The sequence below is a fragment of the Dasypus novemcinctus genome, chromosome 24 (genome assembly GCF_030445035.2).
Source record: "Dasypus novemcinctus isolate mDasNov1 chromosome 24, mDasNov1.1.hap2, whole genome shotgun sequence".
Taxonomy (NCBI): Eukaryota; Metazoa; Chordata; class Mammalia; order Cingulata; family Dasypodidae; genus Dasypus; species Dasypus novemcinctus.
In genome coordinates this window covers 54,138,312-54,156,629 of record NC_080696.1, presented here as the reverse complement: position 1 = coordinate 54,156,629, position 18,318 = coordinate 54,138,312, and the positions used below count along the sequence as shown (strand labels likewise).

Genomic DNA, 18,318 nt, shown 5'->3' with positions numbered 1-18,318 from the left:
TTAACAAAGGAGAAAATGGAGCTTCAGAGAGGTTGAGTAACTTGCCAAGACACACAGCAGAGCCAGGCGGAGAAGGGCCCACCCCAAGAGCTCATGGTTTAATCGCTCTTCTTCCTGGGCCTAGGGGTAGAGCAGGGGGGAGGAAAGGGGCTGCAGGCTCCAGCACCTAGTCCTCCAGGCCAGGCCCCCCTGGGATTTAGCCTCAGAGGCCTTGGCGCGTCCTGGCCTCCGACAAGCCCCCTTTCCCTCTCCCACAGGCTTTCTATTACGACCTGGACAAGGTGAGGGCAGCCTCCCCCATGCGCTGTGGTGAGCCCCGAGGCCGGGCCCTGCGGGAGCCCCGTGCTCTCGGCCCGTCCTCCACCCCCATGGGAGGCACACCCGGGTTCCTCCCCATTTCACAGAGGGGCCAACTGAGGCTCAGAGACGCGCCTTCCTAAGGACCGCAGGGGGCCAGTCCCCGCTCTGAGCCCAGCTCCGTCTTGGGGCCGGGCGGAGGGTGGCGGGCTGGGGGCGCCGGCGGCCGGGCCTCCTTCACGGCACCTTCGCTTTTTTCCGGGAGAAGCAAACGCGCTCCGTGGAGAGGCACATTCGGAAGATGGAGTTTCACATCAGCAAGGTCGGCCTGGCTCCCGGGGTGCCGCGGTGGGCCTCGCGGGGGTGGCAGGAGCCGGCGACCCCCCTCTGAGCTGGGGAGGCTCTCCAGGTGCCCGGGCAGGGAGCAGCGGGTGACTGCCTCGTCCCTGTCCTGGGCCAGTTGAGGGACTGCAGGGGCTTGGCCGGGTGTGGGGGAGGGGGACAGCTCGCTCCCCCCAGGGCTATGGGGGCCTCTCCCTTGATGTAGACAGAAGGCCTCCTGCTCAGGCTTGGCGTACCAGGAAGGTTAGGTCCAACCACTCTGTTGTACGGCTGGGAAAGTAAAGGCCCAGAGGAGAACAAGGATTTGCCATGGTCACACAGCAGTCCTTTGAGCCAAGCCCTTTCATGATCTTACTTACCCCCTGGTGGACGGATCACAAACTCCCCGCCCTGTTTGACAGTCAAGAAATGGGCACCGAGAGAAGTGATGTATTCATTAGTCCATTCGGTTAGCTTTTATTGTGTGTCTGTCTCTGCTAGGTGCTGGGGGTCCTAGTGGACCAGAGAGATGTGGTACTTGCCCCTGTGAGGCAAACTCACCTTCCATGGGGGAGGCAATGTGACCCTGAGCACAGGGAACAAGTGCTGGGGCTGCAACAGAGCAGGCGGTGACCGCGTCAGGGCTGGGGAGGAGAGGGAGCTCGAGGTCCCTGCTCAGGCACCGGCCACCCCAGGGGCCTCAGCCTCGGCCGGGCAGGTCAGGGCCTGTGCCCCGGGGAGGGCAGTGCCCACCGGCCTGTGCGCCCCGCAGGTGGACGAGCTCTACGAGGGCTACTGCATCCAGTGCTGCCTGCGTGACGGGGCCGCCAACATGCAGCGGGCCTTCTCCCGCGGCCCGCTGAGCCGGGCCTCCCGCGAGAGCTTGCAGGAGCTGGGCCGCAGCCTGCACGAGTGCACCGAGGTGGGCGCGGGCTGCAGCCAGGGCTGGGCCCGGCCTCGGGGTGGGGAGGCCCCCTGGGCCCGAGGCAGCCTCTCCCTGTCCCTGGGTCTCGCTCCGGCCGCAGCGTCTGCGCTGGCGGGGGCAGGCGGGTAAGCCACATCGGGGGGTGCTTTGCAGGATATGTGGCTCATCGAGGGGGCCCTGGAGGTTCACCTGGGCGAGTTCCACATCAGGATGAAAGGTAACAGGTTGGGAGCAGGTGGGCAGAGGCCCAGGTGGGTGGGGTGCCAGGCCTCTGGTGGCCCCAAGACTCCTGGCCGGGGTCCCAGCGTCCAGGGCCAGCCCTAGCTTTTGCGCTTGTGTGACAAGTGACCTTGGACGGGTCCCGTCCCCAGGCCCCGCCCCTGTCCACCCGGATGGCTTCTGCCTCTCTGGAGAGGACAGCCTTGCTCTGCCCAGGGAGGGAGGGCTGGTGACCCCAGCGGCAGGGCAGAGGGGGGCACCAGGGGAGATTAGGTTTCTCTCTGTTCCAGGCTTGGTGGGCTATGCACGACTCTGCCCCGGGGACCAGTACGAGGTACGGCCACCAGGTGGGGTCAGCGCCCACGGCCCCGAGCCAGGCCTGGGGGGGGAGCTGCTGGGAACTGGGCCCCCCTGCCCCCCACCCCCGCGTGGCTGGCAGGGAGGGTGGGCCGCCCCGGGTCCCCGGCAGACGGTGAGGGGCAGCCCTGGGTGGCCGACGCGTCCCTTGGGGGCTGCCCGCAGGTGCTCATGCGCCTGGGCCGCCAGCGCTGGAGGCTGAAGGGCCGGATCGAGTCGGACGACAGCCAGACGTGGGACGAGGAGGAGGCGGCCTTCATCCCCAGCCTGCACGAGAACTTGGAGATCAAGGTGGGCGCCTGGCGGGAGGGGCCGGGGTGCCCCCAGGCAGCCGGGCTCAGGCCACACCCCTGACTCCCCCGAGTCCCGCCCCAGGTGACAGAGCTGCGGGGCCTGAGCTCGCTGACTGTGGGCGCGGTGACGTGCGACGTCGCCGACTTCTTCACCACCCGGCCGCAGGCCGTCGTGGTGGACGTCACGGAGCTGGGTACCATCAAGCTGCAGCTGGAGGTGCTGTGGAAGTGAGTGGGGGCGGCCGGCGGGGGGCCATGGGGCCCCGCGGGGCCCCGCGCGCTCCTGGGGGGCCTGGCCACGCCCCGGGCCTGGCCCCTGCTCTGGGCACCCCTCCTGGGCACCCTGCCCTCACCCCATTCTCGTCTCTTTGATGCTTACCCCCACCTGCCCTCTGGGCTCCAATTCTGCTCCCACTTTTTTTTTTTAACGCCCCCCCCACTTGCAGCTTGCTTGCTGTCTGCTCTCTGAGTCCATTTGTTGTGCGCTCTTCTGTGTCTGTATTTATTTATTTTATTTCCCTCCCTGCTTTGCAGCTTGCTTGTTGTCTGCTCTCTGGGTCCATTCTCTGTGTGGTCTTCTGCATCTGTATTTATTTTATTTCCCTCTCTGCTTTGCAGCTTGCTTGCTGTCTGCTCTCTGGGTCCATTCGCTGCGCGCTCTTCTTTGTTTTTGCTTATCTCCCTTTTGGTTGGGTCACCCTGCTGAGTTGGCTGTCTGTGGTGCTCGCGGGCCGGGCGGCGCTCCGTGGCATGCGGGAGAGCCTGCCTACACAAGGAGGCCCTGGGACGCGAACCCCGGGCCTCCCATATGGTAGACGGGAGCTCACCTGATTGAGCCACAGCTGCTTCCCCCAGTCCCCACTTTTGAACATGTGTCCAGGGCCCTTCACAGCCCCCTCGGAGCCGGGTTCCTGGGAGGAGCCTCGGCCAGGAGGACTCTCTCTGTCGACCGCTGCCCGCCGGGCACAGGACCGAACGGTCCCCCCGAGTCCCGCCACCCCGTCGCCTGGGGATGCGCTCGCCCCTCAGACCAGGGAGGGGGGCTGTCCACTGGGCATTCACTCGGGCTTCGCGGAGGGAGGGTGGCGGTTTCCTAAAGGTTTGTTGGCAATGCACGAAACCTCAAGTCTTAAGGGCATTCCCTGCCCTTCTTCCCAGGGTTGGCCTGGGCAGGCGCGGCCGGAAGCGGGGACTGGCCCTGCTTCCTGTCCTTGGGCTCGCTCTGGGACAGTTGCCAAGCCTGGGGCTCCCCAGGGCTGGACTCCCCGCTGCGAGCGGAGAGCATTTGGGCGCGGGACCACCCCAGCCTCAGCGTCCTCGTCTCCGGGATGGGGGGGCCTGAGACCCCCTCCTCCCCCGGGAGCCCTGAGGCGTGCGGGGCAGTGGGCAGCCCAGGGCCATCGAGGCCGGGCGATTCCAAGGACCCAGGAGTCCTGCTGGCCCGCGGGCAAGGAAGCCTCCCGAGGAAGCACCGTCAGCGGCCTCTGAGCTTTGGGCCCCCGTGGTCAGGGGGCCCGGGCGCCGGCCAGCCAGGCCATTTTGCAAACGGTTGCCGAGCAGGTTTCAGTGAGTCAGGGAGGATGTGCCGGGACCTACCTGTCCAGGGGTCACTTGCCACGGTTATGTCACACCTTGGATTCCTGCCCCCCTCACCCGTGTTTGGCTTAGACGTTCTCTTCCCATTTCTCCTCCAGCCCATTTGACGCCGAGAGCTTCCTGGTGTCACCCGGTCCCACGGGCAAGTTCTCATTGGGCAGCAGGAAGGGCTCCTTGTACAACTGGACACCCCCCAGCACCCCCAGCTTCAGGGAGAGATACTACCTGGTGAGTGGGCCTCCCTGGGGGGGAGACGCCGGCAGTCACCCTGGGGTGGAGGGGGCAGCGCCGGGCGCCCGGCAGGTGGGCGCTGGGCTGAGCAGCCTGGCACAGCCGTGCGGCAAGCTTGGTCTTCCTGACGTTTCCTTCCCCTGCTTCCACCCCTCCATTCTAGGGGCCCCGGGACGGGAATTTCGTCCTGGGCTGGACAGACTGTCCTGGACTCCTGGAGTGGGGCTTTCCCAGGGGTTCTGCCACCACTTTCCATGGCCTTGGCCTCCACTTTAAACTTGAAACTTGATCTATTTTTCCAGTAGGTCCTGCCTTGACATATGCATGATAAGCCTCTCTCTTTTCCCCGGCTGCCCCCAGGGGCCCAGGCCCCGGCCTTAGAGTCCTGTTCCTTTAGAAAAACACACTCAGCCATCTCCAGGCAAGTGCATGTTCTCCCATCTGTCCCCTTTTTCACCTGACGAGGTATGTGGAGACTGGTCTGGCAAGTGCCAGAAGCTTCCTCGTTCGTTTTCACCTTGTAGTAGCCCACATTTGGCCGTATTGAACTTTACTTTGTGAGACATTGAGGTGGTTCCTGTTTTTGTTTGTTCTTTTAATTCTTTTTTAAGTGTTTTTTTTTATTTAAAGAGTTTTCTTTTTTATTTCTCTCCCCTTCCCCGCCCCCCAGCTGTCTGCTCTCTGTGTCCATTCGCTGTGTGTTCTTCTGTGACCGCTTTTATCCTTATCAGCGGCACTGGGAATCTGTGTTTCTTTTTGTTGCGTCATCTTGCTGCATCAGCTCTCCGTGTGTGCAGTGCCACTCCTGGACAGGTCACACTTTTTTTGAAAGGGGCGGCTCTCCTTACGGGGCGCACTCCTCGTGCGTGGGGCTCCCCTATGTGGGGAGCACTGCTCGTGGGCCAGCTCCACCACTTGGGTCAGAAGGCCCTGGGTTTGAACCCTGGACCTCCCATGTGGTAGGTGCATGCTCTATCATTGAGCCAAGTCTGTTTCCCTAAGTTTTAGTTTTTTAAATTATTTTTATTTTTATCCCCCCTGCCCCCCACATGTGCCCAACCGCCCGAGCCACTCCCGCTCCCTGCTGGTGGCGGCACCTGCCGGGTGCGGCATCTGCTCGTCGTCTTTAGGAGCCTTGGGGAGCTGAACCCGGGACCTCCCATGTGGGAGGTGGGCCTGAGCCACACCCACGCCCCCATTTTCTCACTATCCCCGACCACAGGCTGGTGAATGACCCCGTCCACGTGTCTCCTGCACATGTGCAAGCAGGTCCCCAAGTCACGTGTCCCCAGCGAGGCTAGTGTAGCTGGGCACTGGCACGCGGGGTTGCTCGATGGGCGGCGGAAGAACCCAGTTTCATTCCCGATAAGGAACCCCAAGAACAGAACGAGGCGATTCTGGCCCCCTCCAGGGGATGGCGATGCTGAGTGGGACCGAGGGACAGACCCCTATTGCCCTCTGAGCCTCAGGTGGGCAGAGCGGAGTCACACGAGCCCAGCAACATGTAAACTGAGAGGAAATTTTGCCTGGCATGGTGGGCCGCTGTGTATTTCAGTTAAAAAGTCAGATTTAGTCAAGAGCGAGGACTCTGCCTCTCACCTGCTGTGTGACCTCACGCAAGGCACTCAACCTCTCTGGACCTCAGCCTCCTCATCAGAGAAACGAGGATCACAGCACACCCTCATGGTGGTGCTGTGAGGGTTAAACGAGTTCATAGAAAGTGGAGCGGCTGTGGCTCAGGCGGTTGAGCACCTGCTTCCCACACAGGAAGGTCCAGGATTCAGTTCCCGGTGCCTTCTAAAAACAAACAAACAAAAAACAAGCAACAAGCAAACAAATGAAAAAACCACCTTGGGAGAGCTGATGTGGCTCAGTGGATAAGCGCCAGCTTCCCGCACACAAGGTCCCGGGTTCAATTAAAAAAGAAAGTGCTTACGTCCGTACACACAGCCGGAGTGTCATGTGGCCCGAAGGCCCCGAGAACACGACTCCGGGTGCGGCTGACGTGCTGCGTCCTTCTCTAGGACTCGGGCAGGCTCTGCATCTGCTTGTTGGTTTCATTCAGAGCACCGGGCCGGGGGCCCACGTCCTTCGGGGCAGACTGACGATGTGGGCAGAACCAGAGGGTGGAACAGCCCGCCTGATGGGAGTCAGGGCCCCGGGGAAAAACCAAGCCGGGAAGGGGAAGGCGTCTGCTGGGGCAGGGTGGGGAGCTGCCTTTTAAAACGGGGTGTTCAGGGGAAGGGCCCAGAAAAGGCAACATCTGAGTAAGGACCGGAAGAGGTGAGAACACAAGCCGTGGAGACACAGGGGGAAGAATGTTTAGGCAGAGGGCACGGTCAGTGCAAAGGCCCTGAGGTGGGAACGTGGGATCGAGGCTGGAGAGGACTGATGGGAGATGAGGGTGCAGAGGTTGCAGGGTCCCGTGAGCACCCCCAGGGCACTGGTCTTGGTGAACCTCGGTCCTCCCGGGAACGTGGGTGTGCCGGGGGGCCCTGCTGCGGTCCCGGGGGTGGCCTGTGAGGCTGGCTCTGTGTCCCCTCTCCAGTCCGTCCTGCAGCAGCCGCCGCAGCAGGCCTTGCTGCTGGGCGGGCCGAGGGCCACCTCTCTCCTCACCTACCTGTCCGACAGCGACCTGCGGGGCCCTGGCCTGCGGAGCCAGAGCCAGGAGCTGCCCGAGATGGACTCCTTCAGCTCCGAGGACCCCCGAGACCCCGAGACCAGCATGTCGGCGTCCACCCCGGAAGTGGGCTTCCTGCCCTTGGCCGTCGGCCCCAACGCCTCCATCGCAGAGGAGGCCTGCGCGGATCCCCCGGCCCTGGGCCTCCTGCCGGAGACGGCCCGCCTGGGGGGAGGCTCGCTGCTGGAGCCGCCGGGCTGGAGGGGCTTGGAGATGGAGAGCCCCGCCCTGCCCCGGGGCCCCCCGTTCCAGGACCGCGCCCTCCGGGGTAGCCGGCCAGGCCCCGACGGAGGAGACGCCGAGGAGGGCGCGGCCGGGCCTGGAGCGGTGGTGGCGCGCTCCCTGCAGGACGTCCTGGACTTACTGAGGTGCGGGGTCCCCGCCCAGGCGGGGCTGCGGGAGCTGGAGTACCAGGTCCTGGGCCTCAGGGACCGGCTGCAGGTGAGCCCCCCACGCCCCCGGCCCACGGGGCGGCCACCCTGCCCGGCCCAGGGCACCGCCCCCCGGCACGGGCTCCCCGCCTCCCCGCTCCGCCACCCGAGCAGGCGGCTCCTCCCCTCTGGGCCCCGTTTCCTCATCAGTCCAGCGGGGACGACGACGACGGCCCTCGTCGGGGTGGCAGGAGGACAGAGGGAGGCTGTGAATGGACGGGGACGGCTACTTTCTAAGCAGCAGCCGGGGCCCGGGGCCGGCGTCTCGGCTGTCCGATCCCGAGCTTAGGGCGCGCCCGGGGTCAGAGCTGGCCTCCGTGGGGGCCCCGCAGCGGCCCTGCCGCCTCGTCACCTTCTCCACGGGGCCCACGGCTGCCCAGCCTACAGGAGGGACCTAGACAGCCTGGGCAGATGGTCCTGCGTGTGTGTGTGTGTGTGTACTCGTGTGTCTACCTAAACATAAACGTACATAAAATAAAACGTATAACACCAGCATTTACTTCATACATCAATTAATTTATGAAACCATTCTCTCTTGTGGAGGACACACAATGGCATTGAAATACTTCAAAGAAATGTAACGACGCTTTTTAAAAATGACTTTGGTTTTATTCCAAACCCCCCTGCAGTAAATATCAGCACAGGTGAAAGAAAATGAAATTTCTCATTTTCTATCCAGCAATTTTTTTTTTTAAAGTTCACTATTTACCACTGCTATGGTCTTTCAAAAGGATTTGCCTGAAAATTTCAAGAAACAATTTTAAGAAGTAAAGTCAGTTTTGCATTGTTAAATACTTTCTATGTAGAACAATTTGAGTCCACAAGAACACAACTTCTCCTGCCATACATGTAATTAGAAAAAAAACACCCCATTTAACTGAAAATCATAAAGTAATATTGCAATGGATAGATGATTTTGAACAGCTTTGAGGAACTTTTCTTTTTGGCAAATCAAGTTAGAACACTAAAAATGATTACAGACCATGGTTGTGTTTGACTTTTTTAAACTTTATTTTTAAAGAAGTTTTAGATTATGGAAAAGTTACATGGAAAATATATGGGATTCGGTACATTTATTACAACTGTTGAGCAGATACTGAGGCAAAGCTACCAGCCGTGGTCTATAGTTTACATTAAGGTCTATACTTTGCACCACACAATTTTATAGGTTTTGACAAAATGTATCAGGGCCTGTAACCTTCATTGCACTATCACGCAGCACAATTCCAATGCTGTACAAATGCCCTCCCCTCCCTCGAACCTCCGGTGACCACTGTCTTTATATCAGTGTTACAGCTTCTTCCGCTACTACAATAATAAGAAGTCTCCTTAGGTCCATCGTTGCTTTCCCCCTTACATTTGTTCATTCCTCAGTCTTGGAGATTTTGGTGGGTATTGCCCGCTTTGCTTCAGCTTGAGAGGGGCTTGGATCTCACGGAGCAGGTGGACGGAACTTCTTGCTTGCTGTTGTAGACACTCTCTTTCGGTCTTGGGTGTTGTCCATCCTTTTGTTAGTTGTCCCGGGCAAGTCTGATGAACTGGAGAGTAGGTGTTGGCCACAATTCTGCTGAGATTCAGGGCTCCGCCAGCATATGAACAGAACGAAGATTGAAGGGTCTGGGACATATATTTAACGGGTATTGTGCTAATTATAGGTTCAGATAGAAGGGTTCATAGAAGAATCAGGCATAGGAAAATTATGAGTCTAAATCTGTTACATTGGGGGGAAAGGTTATCATAGTTTCCAAGGTAAGGCCCCTAAGTTTGACTTTTTAAAGAAATTATACACATATATGTGTGTACACAGGTATGTGTGCATATATACATATGCAGACATATATGCACAAGTTTTAAAAAATCAGGCAATGAAATCTCTGCAACGAGGCTCACTCTCCTGTTGCTCACAGCGTCCTCTTTGGGGCTCACCTTGCGGCCCCCGCTCTGCTTGGGCTGTGCCTGCGCCTTTGCGTGGTAGGAAGCCGGGAGAGCTGGGGGTGGGACAGGAGCCAGCCCTGGAGGTCAGCCACGGATCAGGGACAGGAACAGGGATTTCTAGACGCCCCAGAAGGGAATGTCACATGGGAGGGTCTGATGACTTGACCAGAGCTGAGTGGGGGTGTCCACCCCACCTCCCCCACCTCCCCGCCCCTCCCACCGCCCCCGCTGGCTGCTAACAGCACTGGGGGCTACCTTCTCCTGGTTACTCCAGAAGAGTCAGCCCCAGGGGGCCCACCGGGCAGCCTGGGGGCCTCCGGAGGAGGTGTTTGGTCTAACCCACCCCTTATTTTTAAAAGAATTTGGAATTAGTTGTCCATCTTCAAAAACCAGGCAGTTTCCCATAAAAATGCAAGTCTCGGCTTTTCTTAGAAAATGGGAGCCTCTGGGAACACTGGCCTCGCCTTGCCCAGGGGCAGCCTTGAGGCTGTAGGCTGCTGTCCCCCCCCCCGCCCCCCCAGGTCGCCGGCCCGCCTCCCTGTCCCCGCGTGAGGCTTCGGGTGCCCCATCAGGCTTTGGGCCCATGCCCTGTCGCAGGCGCCTGGACGGCAGGGCATGGGTGGGGCCCGGGCTGGGGCACGCTCAGCCGGGCCACTCACCGCTCTGCCCACAGCCCCGCGGAGCACGCCGGGAGCACGCCTCCGCTGAGAGCCTGATGGAGTGCATCCTGGAGAGCTTCGCCTTCCTCAACGCCGACCTCGCCTGCGACGAGCAGGCCATGTTTGGGGTCTCCCCGGGCCCCCGGTGAGTGACCAGGGCACAGCGTCGCCCCCTGGGTCCCCGGCCCCCGCTTTATGCCCTGCCTGCCCTGGGCCTGTTTCCTCCCAGAGTCTGCATGTCCACCGTCTGCACAGCAAGGTCCTCGGTGGCCACTGGAGGAAGGGGCAGAAGTCCCCCTCCCCGGCCCCAGCTTTCTGCTCCAAGGAACGGGCTCTTCTGTTCCTCCAAAAATAGCGACAAATGCCCAGCGCCCCTCTCGGGCCTCCACCTAGCCCACAGGCAGCAGTGACAAGTGTGCCCTCCTGTGCCCCTGCCCACTCACACCTCCACCACCCATGTCCTCTCCTGCTAACCTGCCACCACCTGCCCCAAGTATGCGTGTCACGAGGGCTTCTCCTGTACCCCTGACACAGCAGCTCCGAAGAGCACAGGCTGCCCGGATGCCGCCTTCTCCCACAATCCCATGGGAAGGGGGTGGCATCGCCAACCGATGTTACGGTGTCACGTTACACTGAGAGCTGGCTGGGCCTCAGGTGCGGCGGGCGCGTCACCAGCAGCATTTGCCTCCTCCCGGCAAACCCGCGCTGTTCCTGTCCCCACTGGCAAACAAGGAACGAGGCTTGGGGACGCAGGCTTGTCCCGGGTTCACAGAGCTGGGCATTCTCTTGAGCCTCGAGCTTCTGACTCCAAATTGGACACCCTGGAAGGGGTCGTCCCACCCCCCTAGGCCTCGGGTCCTGCACCAGCCCAGCACCCAGTCAGAGTTCTCACCACCTTTCGCTCCTTTTCTCCGTGTTCTCCCACTTTAACGCCCAACTCCCTGGGACCTGGGGCTCTCCGCCCTGAGCTGGGGCTTCCCTGGGAGGGAGTGACTGCCAACTGGAATGGTCACCCTGTTCTTCTCAATCCCACTCAGGAAGGACAGGACCCCGCCCCTGCTGTCGTCGCTGAGAGCGTCGTCCCGGGAGCTCACGGCGGGGGCCCCGGAGCTGGATGTGCTGCTCGTGGTCCACCTGCAAGTCTGCAAAGCTCTGCTGCAGGTGGCTGAGGGGCCAGGCTGGGGCCTTCGCTGGGCTTCAAGTCCTCCCTTTGCAAAGGAGGTGGGGAGCACAGCTCATGGAACTGAGGCGGCTCCTCTGTGGAAGGCGCAGGCAGGGCCTGGGTGAAAAGCCGTCTCCCTCCAAGGCAGCCCACGCTCTGGTCTGTGGCTGCGACTCTCCCAGTTGCCGGGGCCAGAACCCCAACTAAATTGGGGCAGCCGAAAGGAAAATGTATTGGCTCATGTCACTGAAAGGCCCAGATGTAGGTGTCAGGCCCGGCTGGATCCAGGGGCTCAAGTGTCACCACGATCTCCCTCTCTCGGCCCTGCTCTCCTCCGGGTGGGGGGCTACATCTTAGGCAGGGGTCCGGTAGCACTGCCAGCTCACCTCGGTGGGAGGACTGGGTCTTTTTCGCAGTGGTCTAGCCCGACTCCCAGGGGTGAGTCTGATCATGAACCAGTCACCGCGGCCTGGGGGGAGGGAGAGCGAGGCCTGGGCAGGTACCCGTGTTGGGGTCACCGTCCAGCCACAGAAGCTGAGGGTGGGAGGGGGGATCCCCAGGACAAGGCTGGGGAGCTGCCACCAGGACGGCAGCGGCGAGCAGGGGCAGGCGGGAACCAGTCGCGAAGGCTGACCCCAGAGGGCACGTGCCCTGCTGACCTGCAGCATCATGGGCTGCTCCCCAGAAACTGGCCTCCCCTAACCTGTCGAGGATGGTGCAGGAGAGCCTCCTGGAAGAGGTGGCGCGGCAAAAGCAGGCTCTGGAGACGCTGTCTGTCCTCGATTTTGAGGAGGTCAGCAAGGCGACGTCCATTGAGGAGAGTGAGTAACTGCCCACCCCCCACGGCTGCCGTCAAGGGCGTCAAAGCCAGGGTGACCTCCCCTCACTTCCCCCTGTGCAGAGTGAGCCAGAGCCCAGAGGGAGCGAGGGGGGCCGTGGCTGGGGGGGGGTGGGGGTGGGGGGAGGGTGAGGGGCTCCGGCCCTGGAGCAGCGTCCGCTCCGCGGCTGACCCTGGCACATGGCCGAGCCGGAGGCCCCTGAGCTCAGCTTTCCCATCTGTGTGGTGGGAGGCCATGGGGTAAGGTTCAGTGACGCGGTCCCCGGGAAACACTGCAGGCACACAGCATGCACTCAAATGAATGGCAGCTGTGACCCCGCCTGCCTCTGCCTCCCATGGGACCTGGGGCAAATGATCTCCTCTCTCAAAGCCCAAGTTTTTTCCTCATCCACAAGCAGAGGCAGCAACAGGAGCCACCCGGGGGTCCCGAGCGGCCCGGGGGTGGTGCCTGGCGTCGTGCTGGAGGGTGGAACCAGGAGCCTGCCTTAAGCCACGCTGCCCCTCACCTCCCGGGCGCCCCAGTCCCACTGCGGGGAGCCCTGGGCCTCCTGTTGCTTGCCCTCCCCCACCGCCGCTGGGCGTTCAGTCCTTCCGCAGGCGTCACGGAGGAAGGGCTGCCTGAAGCTGTGGAACGGGTGCACGGGGCCCGGCAGGGTCCTGTCCTGCCCCGCCACGACGCTGCTGAGCCAGCTCAAGAAAACATTCCTGCACAGAGTCAGAGGGAAATACCCAGGACAGCTGGAAGTCGGTAGCTTACCCCACCCCTACCCCAGGAAGCACTGGGTTGGTCAAGTTCTGGGGGGCTGTCAGCCTGGTCACAACAGGAGAGAGGAAGGGGCCTTGGTGGATGGACTTCTTGGGGGGCATCTGTGAAACCCCGAGGCTGCCGGCACTCATTAGTGGGGCAGATTCCTCAGCTTCCGCCAAGGGTTAAGGAAGAGCCTTTGCGGGCCGGTAGGTAGGCCAGGGGGTGGCAGGCCTCCTCCCCAGAACGGGGGACCGCGGCATGTCCCGGCTGAGGCAGGTGCAAGGGTGGCAGATCCCCGGAGGCCTTTCAAAACCTTCAGCAGCCCTCACCGGCCCTGGGCTGCAGGGTTAATGCGTATTCCCAGGCCCCACCTCTAGGGACTCGGATCCAGGTGCCAGGGGGGAGTTCAGATCCCTCTAGAACTGACTCCAGGGCCCCAGATCACAGCAGGACCCCACGCCGCCTCCCAGTCCAGGCTCCCCCCCTCCAGGGGCATGGGTGGGGGGTGCACAGCCTTCCCCCCGAGGGACAGGCCCTCACCCCTCCTCCTGGCATCCCCGCAGTGTGCCGCAGGCTGCTGGAGCAGGTGCTCAGCTGTGGCGGGCTTCTCCCCGGGGCCGGGCACGCGGAAGAGCAGACCGTCACCTGGTTCCAGTTTCACAGCTACCTGCAGAGACAGAGCGTCTCCGACCTGGAGAAGCACTTCGCCCAGCTCACCAAGGAAGGTACCGAAGGGTGGGGGGTGGCAGGGGGCCCCAAGCAACACAGGAAGAGCCAGGCAATGTCTGCAGAGCTCTCCCAGCTCCAGAAGCCAAGGGTGTCTCAGGTTTTCATTCAGAACCTCCAGCTGTTCTTTGGAGGACCCAGAATTCACTGGGCCCTGAAAAGCACAGGGCAGAGGTTCCAACAGACTAGGAGAGCTTTGCTCTGCCGGCCAGAGTCCCTGGAAGCAGGGGCTGTGGTTTTACTAATTTGAAGGGTGTACTTGATCCCTTGCTAGAAAGTCTCCCCAGAGATGCGAGAAGCCACCTTGGACACAGATCCAGGCTAGAGCTTGCTGAGCACAAGGGCTCGTTCCGGGGTTGGCGGCAGCCACAATGGCCCTGCGGCTGCCCAGCCCCAGGCCGCCTCCTAAGGGACCCCGGCCCACTGCGCCCTCTCTTCCAGTCACGCTCATTGAGGAGCTGCAGTGCGTCGGGCGGGCCAAGGCCGTCAAGAAGCTGCAGGGGAAGCGGCTGGGCCAGCTGCAGCCGCTGCCCCAGACGCTGAGGGCCTGGGCGCTGCTCCAGCTGGACGGGGCCCCGCGGGTGTGCAGGGCGGCCAGCTCGCGCCTGGCCAGCGCAGCCAGGAACAGAAGCTTTCGGGACAAGGTACGGTGGGCGCGCGGTGGCCCCGGGCTGCATGTGAGGGAGGGTGGGTTCTCTCCCAGGGAAAAAGACAAAAGAAGTGAGCAGCCAGGGGCTGGGTTCTCTGCAAGACCTTTGGATTTAGGGACGTGCTGAGGCCAAACGTGCCAACGGTGGAGCGGGCCCCAGGGTGGGATCTAGGCCGGGTAGGGCTCGCCAGCTTCTCTGAGGGACCCGCACAGCCACAAGCAGGCTTTCTTAGAGCCTCATTTCCTTTCAAAGAAGGTGTGTGGCTGGCTGAGAATGGCTCCAGTGTGTTCAGTCCATTTGAAGACCAAGAAATCCGACCCCTCTGCCCTCTCGGCTCTTGGACCCAGGTCTACTGCACAGTTAAGGCGCCCGCACTCCTGGCAAGGGCAGTCCTCGGGCCATACTCTTTCTCTCTGTCCAGTTATGTTCCTAACAGTTCCTCAGGCACACATATGCTTTGTGGTGGCTATCGTGTTAACTATTTGGAGAATCTTTTTTTAAAGATTTTTTATTTCTCTCCCCTTCCCTCCCAGCCCCCCATTGTCTGCTCTCTCTGTCCATTTGCTGGTTCTTTGTCCGCTTCTATTGTTATCAGCAGCACGGGAATCTGTGTTTCTTTTTGTTGCGTCATCTTGTTGTGTCAGCTCTCCGCGTGTGCAGCGCCCATCTTGAGCAGGCTGTGCTTTCTTTCGCGCTGGGTGGCTCTCCTTACAGGGCACACTCCTTGCATGTGGGGCTCCCCTATGTGGGGACACCCCTGCGTGGCAGGGCAGTCCTTGCACGCATCAGCACTGTGTGTGGGCAAGCTCCACACGGGTCAAGGAGGCCCGGGGTTTGAACCGCGGACCTCCCATGTGGTAGACGGACGCCCTAACCACTGGGCCAAGTCCACTTCCCTATTTGGAGAATTTCAAGCACAAATAAGAGCAGAACAATATAACAAAGCCACATGCACCCAGCCATCAACGCATGGCCAATCCTGTGCCCTCTGCCCCTCCCCCCCAAATTACATTGCTGCAAATCCCAGACAACCTATTTCACTTGTAATTATTTAAGGATGTGTGCCTAGAAGTTCAGGATTCTTGTTGTAGTCATAATGACACTATCATTATCTAATCATAATTCCTTAATATCATAAATACATGTCTGTTCATATCCCAGTGTTCACATTTCCAAGTGTCTTAGGGGCCAAGCACACACTTGCTGGTGTCTTGAATTTCTTTTTATCTAAAGGTTTCCCCTCCATCTCTTTTTTCTTGCCAATTATTTGGTGAAGAAATCGGGCCATCTGTCCAGTGACAGTTTAACATGTTTCTCTGTCTTCTTAGTTTCTAAAATTAGCAGTTGGATTTAAAGGTTTCATCAGATTCAAGTTTGTTTGGTCTAGGTGGTGTGCTTTACCTTCTAATTCGGTAAAAATGCCTTCCTTCTGACGGACCCTTGTACTGGGATGTTAGGGAGGGAGCAGGGCTGTGTGACAACCCTGTATTTTGTGACTAGAAACAATGAGTCAGTATCGTGCTGTTCCCATACTACACTGGGTTCCAGTGGTGCTCCACAAAGGCGGCATCTGGAGATTCAGGGGAGGTTTCGGAGTCTACTCGCCAGACTCCCTTCCAGAACGTGAGAACATTTCTCTTTAAAAAGAGCCACCTGCTGATGGGGTACAAACCCTTCTCCAGCAATGCTGGGCTGTAGGGTGTGGCAGTACTGTCACCACACCATCACTGTCTTCTCAGCGCTGGCCCCTTGCCGCCTCCCCCTGCAGGTGCAGGTGTGGCCCCCTCTTCGGGTCTCCCTTTACAGATGCACAGATGGGCTCCACCTGCAGGCCAGGCACAGCCCCTCCTGCTGCTTTTCCAGCTGAGCCCAGTTCGGCTCAGAGGTGGAAGGGCTTGGTGGGAGAGCTCAGAGCAGAGCCTGGAAAGCAGGGAGAGGAGGACACTTGCTCTGGCCTGGGGCAGCAGCTCTGCCTGTTTCCAGCCCGTCAGGGACAACTCCTTCCGTACATTCAGTTCTTGTGTTGTTCACAGCTGGACATTGGACGTCTCTGGATTTCGCATTTTATATACGTGGCAGCTTCAGAACACATTTCTGAAGTATTTATTAGACCACAATTATCTTCCCTTATTTTACCATCATAAGAATGAAATCAGACTTCTTGCCCAAACCAATTTCCCAGACTCAACTCAAAAGCACAGGCCAGCGACCCGAGTTTTAGGGCTAAACTCAACACTGCAGTGTACACGTGCAGTACACAGGTGACTCTGCACGCCTGGTTCAAAGGTTAATAGGTCCAGATTTTTGCTTAGAAAAAGTAAGAGTTTTACTTACTGTCAGCATTTGCAGCAAGGATGAGTCCTGGGAACCGTGGGTTTTGCTCTCACCCACTTCACCGCGACTCATGGCAGCCTTGTTTTCTAGGCTCTTCTGTTCTATACCAACGCCCTGATGGAAAATGATGCAGAACTCCAGCAAGCTGCATGTGTGGCGCTAAAACATCTCAAGGTAAGTTTAACACTTGCTCACTAGTAATTAACAGAGAAAAGTGCTTGTGGCTAATGTTGATGGTAATTTAAAAAAATAATTCTAATGGGACCACAAAGGGAAACCACAACCAGAAAAACGCCACCTGAGGAGTGGCTGTCAGTCGGCCAGTGGAGACAGACAGGCGCCGTTCCTTCTACGTGGATTTGGTGGCTCACAGGCTCTGATGTGAACAGTGCATGAGCCGGTGGCCCCATGGACTTGCCTCTGAGCTCTTGGATTATATGCTTTAAAATTCTCAATTAATTTTTTTAAAAGTAAAGACATTATAAAAATTCAAAATGTGAAAATAGAGAAATGTAAAAGGAAGACACTCCATTATCCTAGCATTAAACAAAAACTACTGTTGACATTTTGGTATATTTCATGTCCTTGTTTATGAAGATGTAAAATTGTTGATCCTATTCTACATAGTTTTAAAACAGAGAGCAAAATAAGATTTTTTTGTGTGTTAACTGGAAACACTTTAGAATTTTATATGAAGGGTCCATTAAGTGTATACCATGTTTTAACCTGCTCCCCTACCCTATTGTAGAAAATTGCAGTTTTCCATATTTTCCGTTAATTAGTATCCTTATGAATACCTCTGTGCATAACGCTTTTCTAGTGATGTAGATTTCCTAGGTTAGGCCATCCTCTAGGGCAGGGCTTCTTAACAAGGGGTCCATGAGCTTGAATTGAAATTCAGAAAAACCCACAATATTCTTGGTGCAGGTGTGGTGTTCATTAAATAACACAGTAGAGTGTGGACTTAGTAAGGGGTCCGTGGAGCAAAAAAGGTGAAGAACCCCTGCCCTAGGGCCAGAGAACATGAATGTGGTGAGACCACACCGTTCACATGCCCATCAGCAGATGACGGGAATGCCCATTTGACCTCATCCTCCCCTGCATTTCGACTTCTCATTTTTAAAAAACCGTTGCCAATTTGCTAGATGAAAAATAGCTCAATATTACTGACTAATGGGGAGAGATTAAAGTAACTCACCCCATTCATTCTGGAACAAATTGACAGGAAGTCCTGCAAGGAGAGGAGGGGGGACAGGGCGCCCAGCAGAGGCAGTGGAGAGCAGCCGTGGGAAGAGTGCTCCCCTCTGTCCGGCCTGAGGGCAGGGCAGGGAGAGAGGGAGCAGGTTGACGGCAGGGCCAGAAGGAAGCAGGTCCTCCCACTTTCAAGATGGGCCTTTCAGAAGGCACCCATGAAGACTGGCGGCTGGCAGGTGTCAGGACTGAAAGGCTGACATTTCCCAGTGGTGCCTGCTGAGCCTGAGGCTGCCTAAGAAACCCGGATGCCTCAGCAAAGGAAGAGGTTGAGGCCTCAGTGACTGTGCAAGGGCTGGTCCTGCAGGGCTTGTGCAGGTGGGCTTCATGGTACTTCCACACTGCCCCCTAATGCCTCCTCTTCCCGCCAACCCCGAGCAGGGCGTTGAAAGCATCGATCAGATCGCCAGCCTGTGCCAGTCTGACCTGGAGGCAGTGCGGGCGGCAGCCCGGGAGACCACGCTGTCCTTCGGTAAAGTTCAGCATCCTTCGGTGTGCGTGTGGTGTGGGGTGGGCCCCAGGGCCCTTAGAAGAGGGCGCTAGAGGAGCCAGGCCATCGCTCAAATGAGGCAAAGGGATGGCACTGTTAGCAATTCCAGCTCAAAGTCGGCCTCCACATTTCCACACATTTTGGCCAAGGCAGGTTTCCTTCCTATGACAGAAGT

General features: G+C 58.9%; 1 protein-coding gene across 2 annotated transcripts in view; it reads left to right on the top strand.

The window, feature by feature from the left end:
* RIPOR3 (RIPOR family member 3) overlaps nucleotides 1–18,318 on the top strand; it is a 100,230-nt gene that overhangs the window by 76,359 nt on the left and 5,553 nt on the right. For both annotated transcript variants that reach the window (XM_058287226.2, XM_071211788.1), the window contains 17 exons: nucleotides 258–281; nucleotides 566–619; nucleotides 1,391–1,540; nucleotides 1,697–1,760; nucleotides 2,053–2,096; nucleotides 2,285–2,410; nucleotides 2,495–2,640; nucleotides 4,107–4,236; nucleotides 6,788–7,360; nucleotides 9,959–10,089; nucleotides 10,982–11,105; nucleotides 11,792–11,927; nucleotides 12,531–12,692; nucleotides 13,256–13,417; nucleotides 13,860–14,062; nucleotides 16,493–16,576; nucleotides 18,035–18,125. In XM_058287226.2, coding sequence (XP_058143209.1) covers nucleotides 258–281; nucleotides 566–619; nucleotides 1,391–1,540; nucleotides 1,697–1,760; nucleotides 2,053–2,096; nucleotides 2,285–2,410; nucleotides 2,495–2,640; nucleotides 4,107–4,236; nucleotides 6,788–7,360; nucleotides 9,959–10,089; nucleotides 10,982–11,105; nucleotides 11,792–11,927; nucleotides 12,531–12,692; nucleotides 13,256–13,417; nucleotides 13,860–14,062; nucleotides 16,493–16,576; nucleotides 18,035–18,125 — 2,404 coding nt within the window. The remainder of the gene's footprint in view (nucleotides 1–257; nucleotides 282–565; nucleotides 620–1,390; nucleotides 1,541–1,696; nucleotides 1,761–2,052; nucleotides 2,097–2,284; nucleotides 2,411–2,494; nucleotides 2,641–4,106; nucleotides 4,237–6,787; nucleotides 7,361–9,958; nucleotides 10,090–10,981; nucleotides 11,106–11,791; nucleotides 11,928–12,530; nucleotides 12,693–13,255; nucleotides 13,418–13,859; nucleotides 14,063–16,492; nucleotides 16,577–18,034; nucleotides 18,126–18,318) is intronic.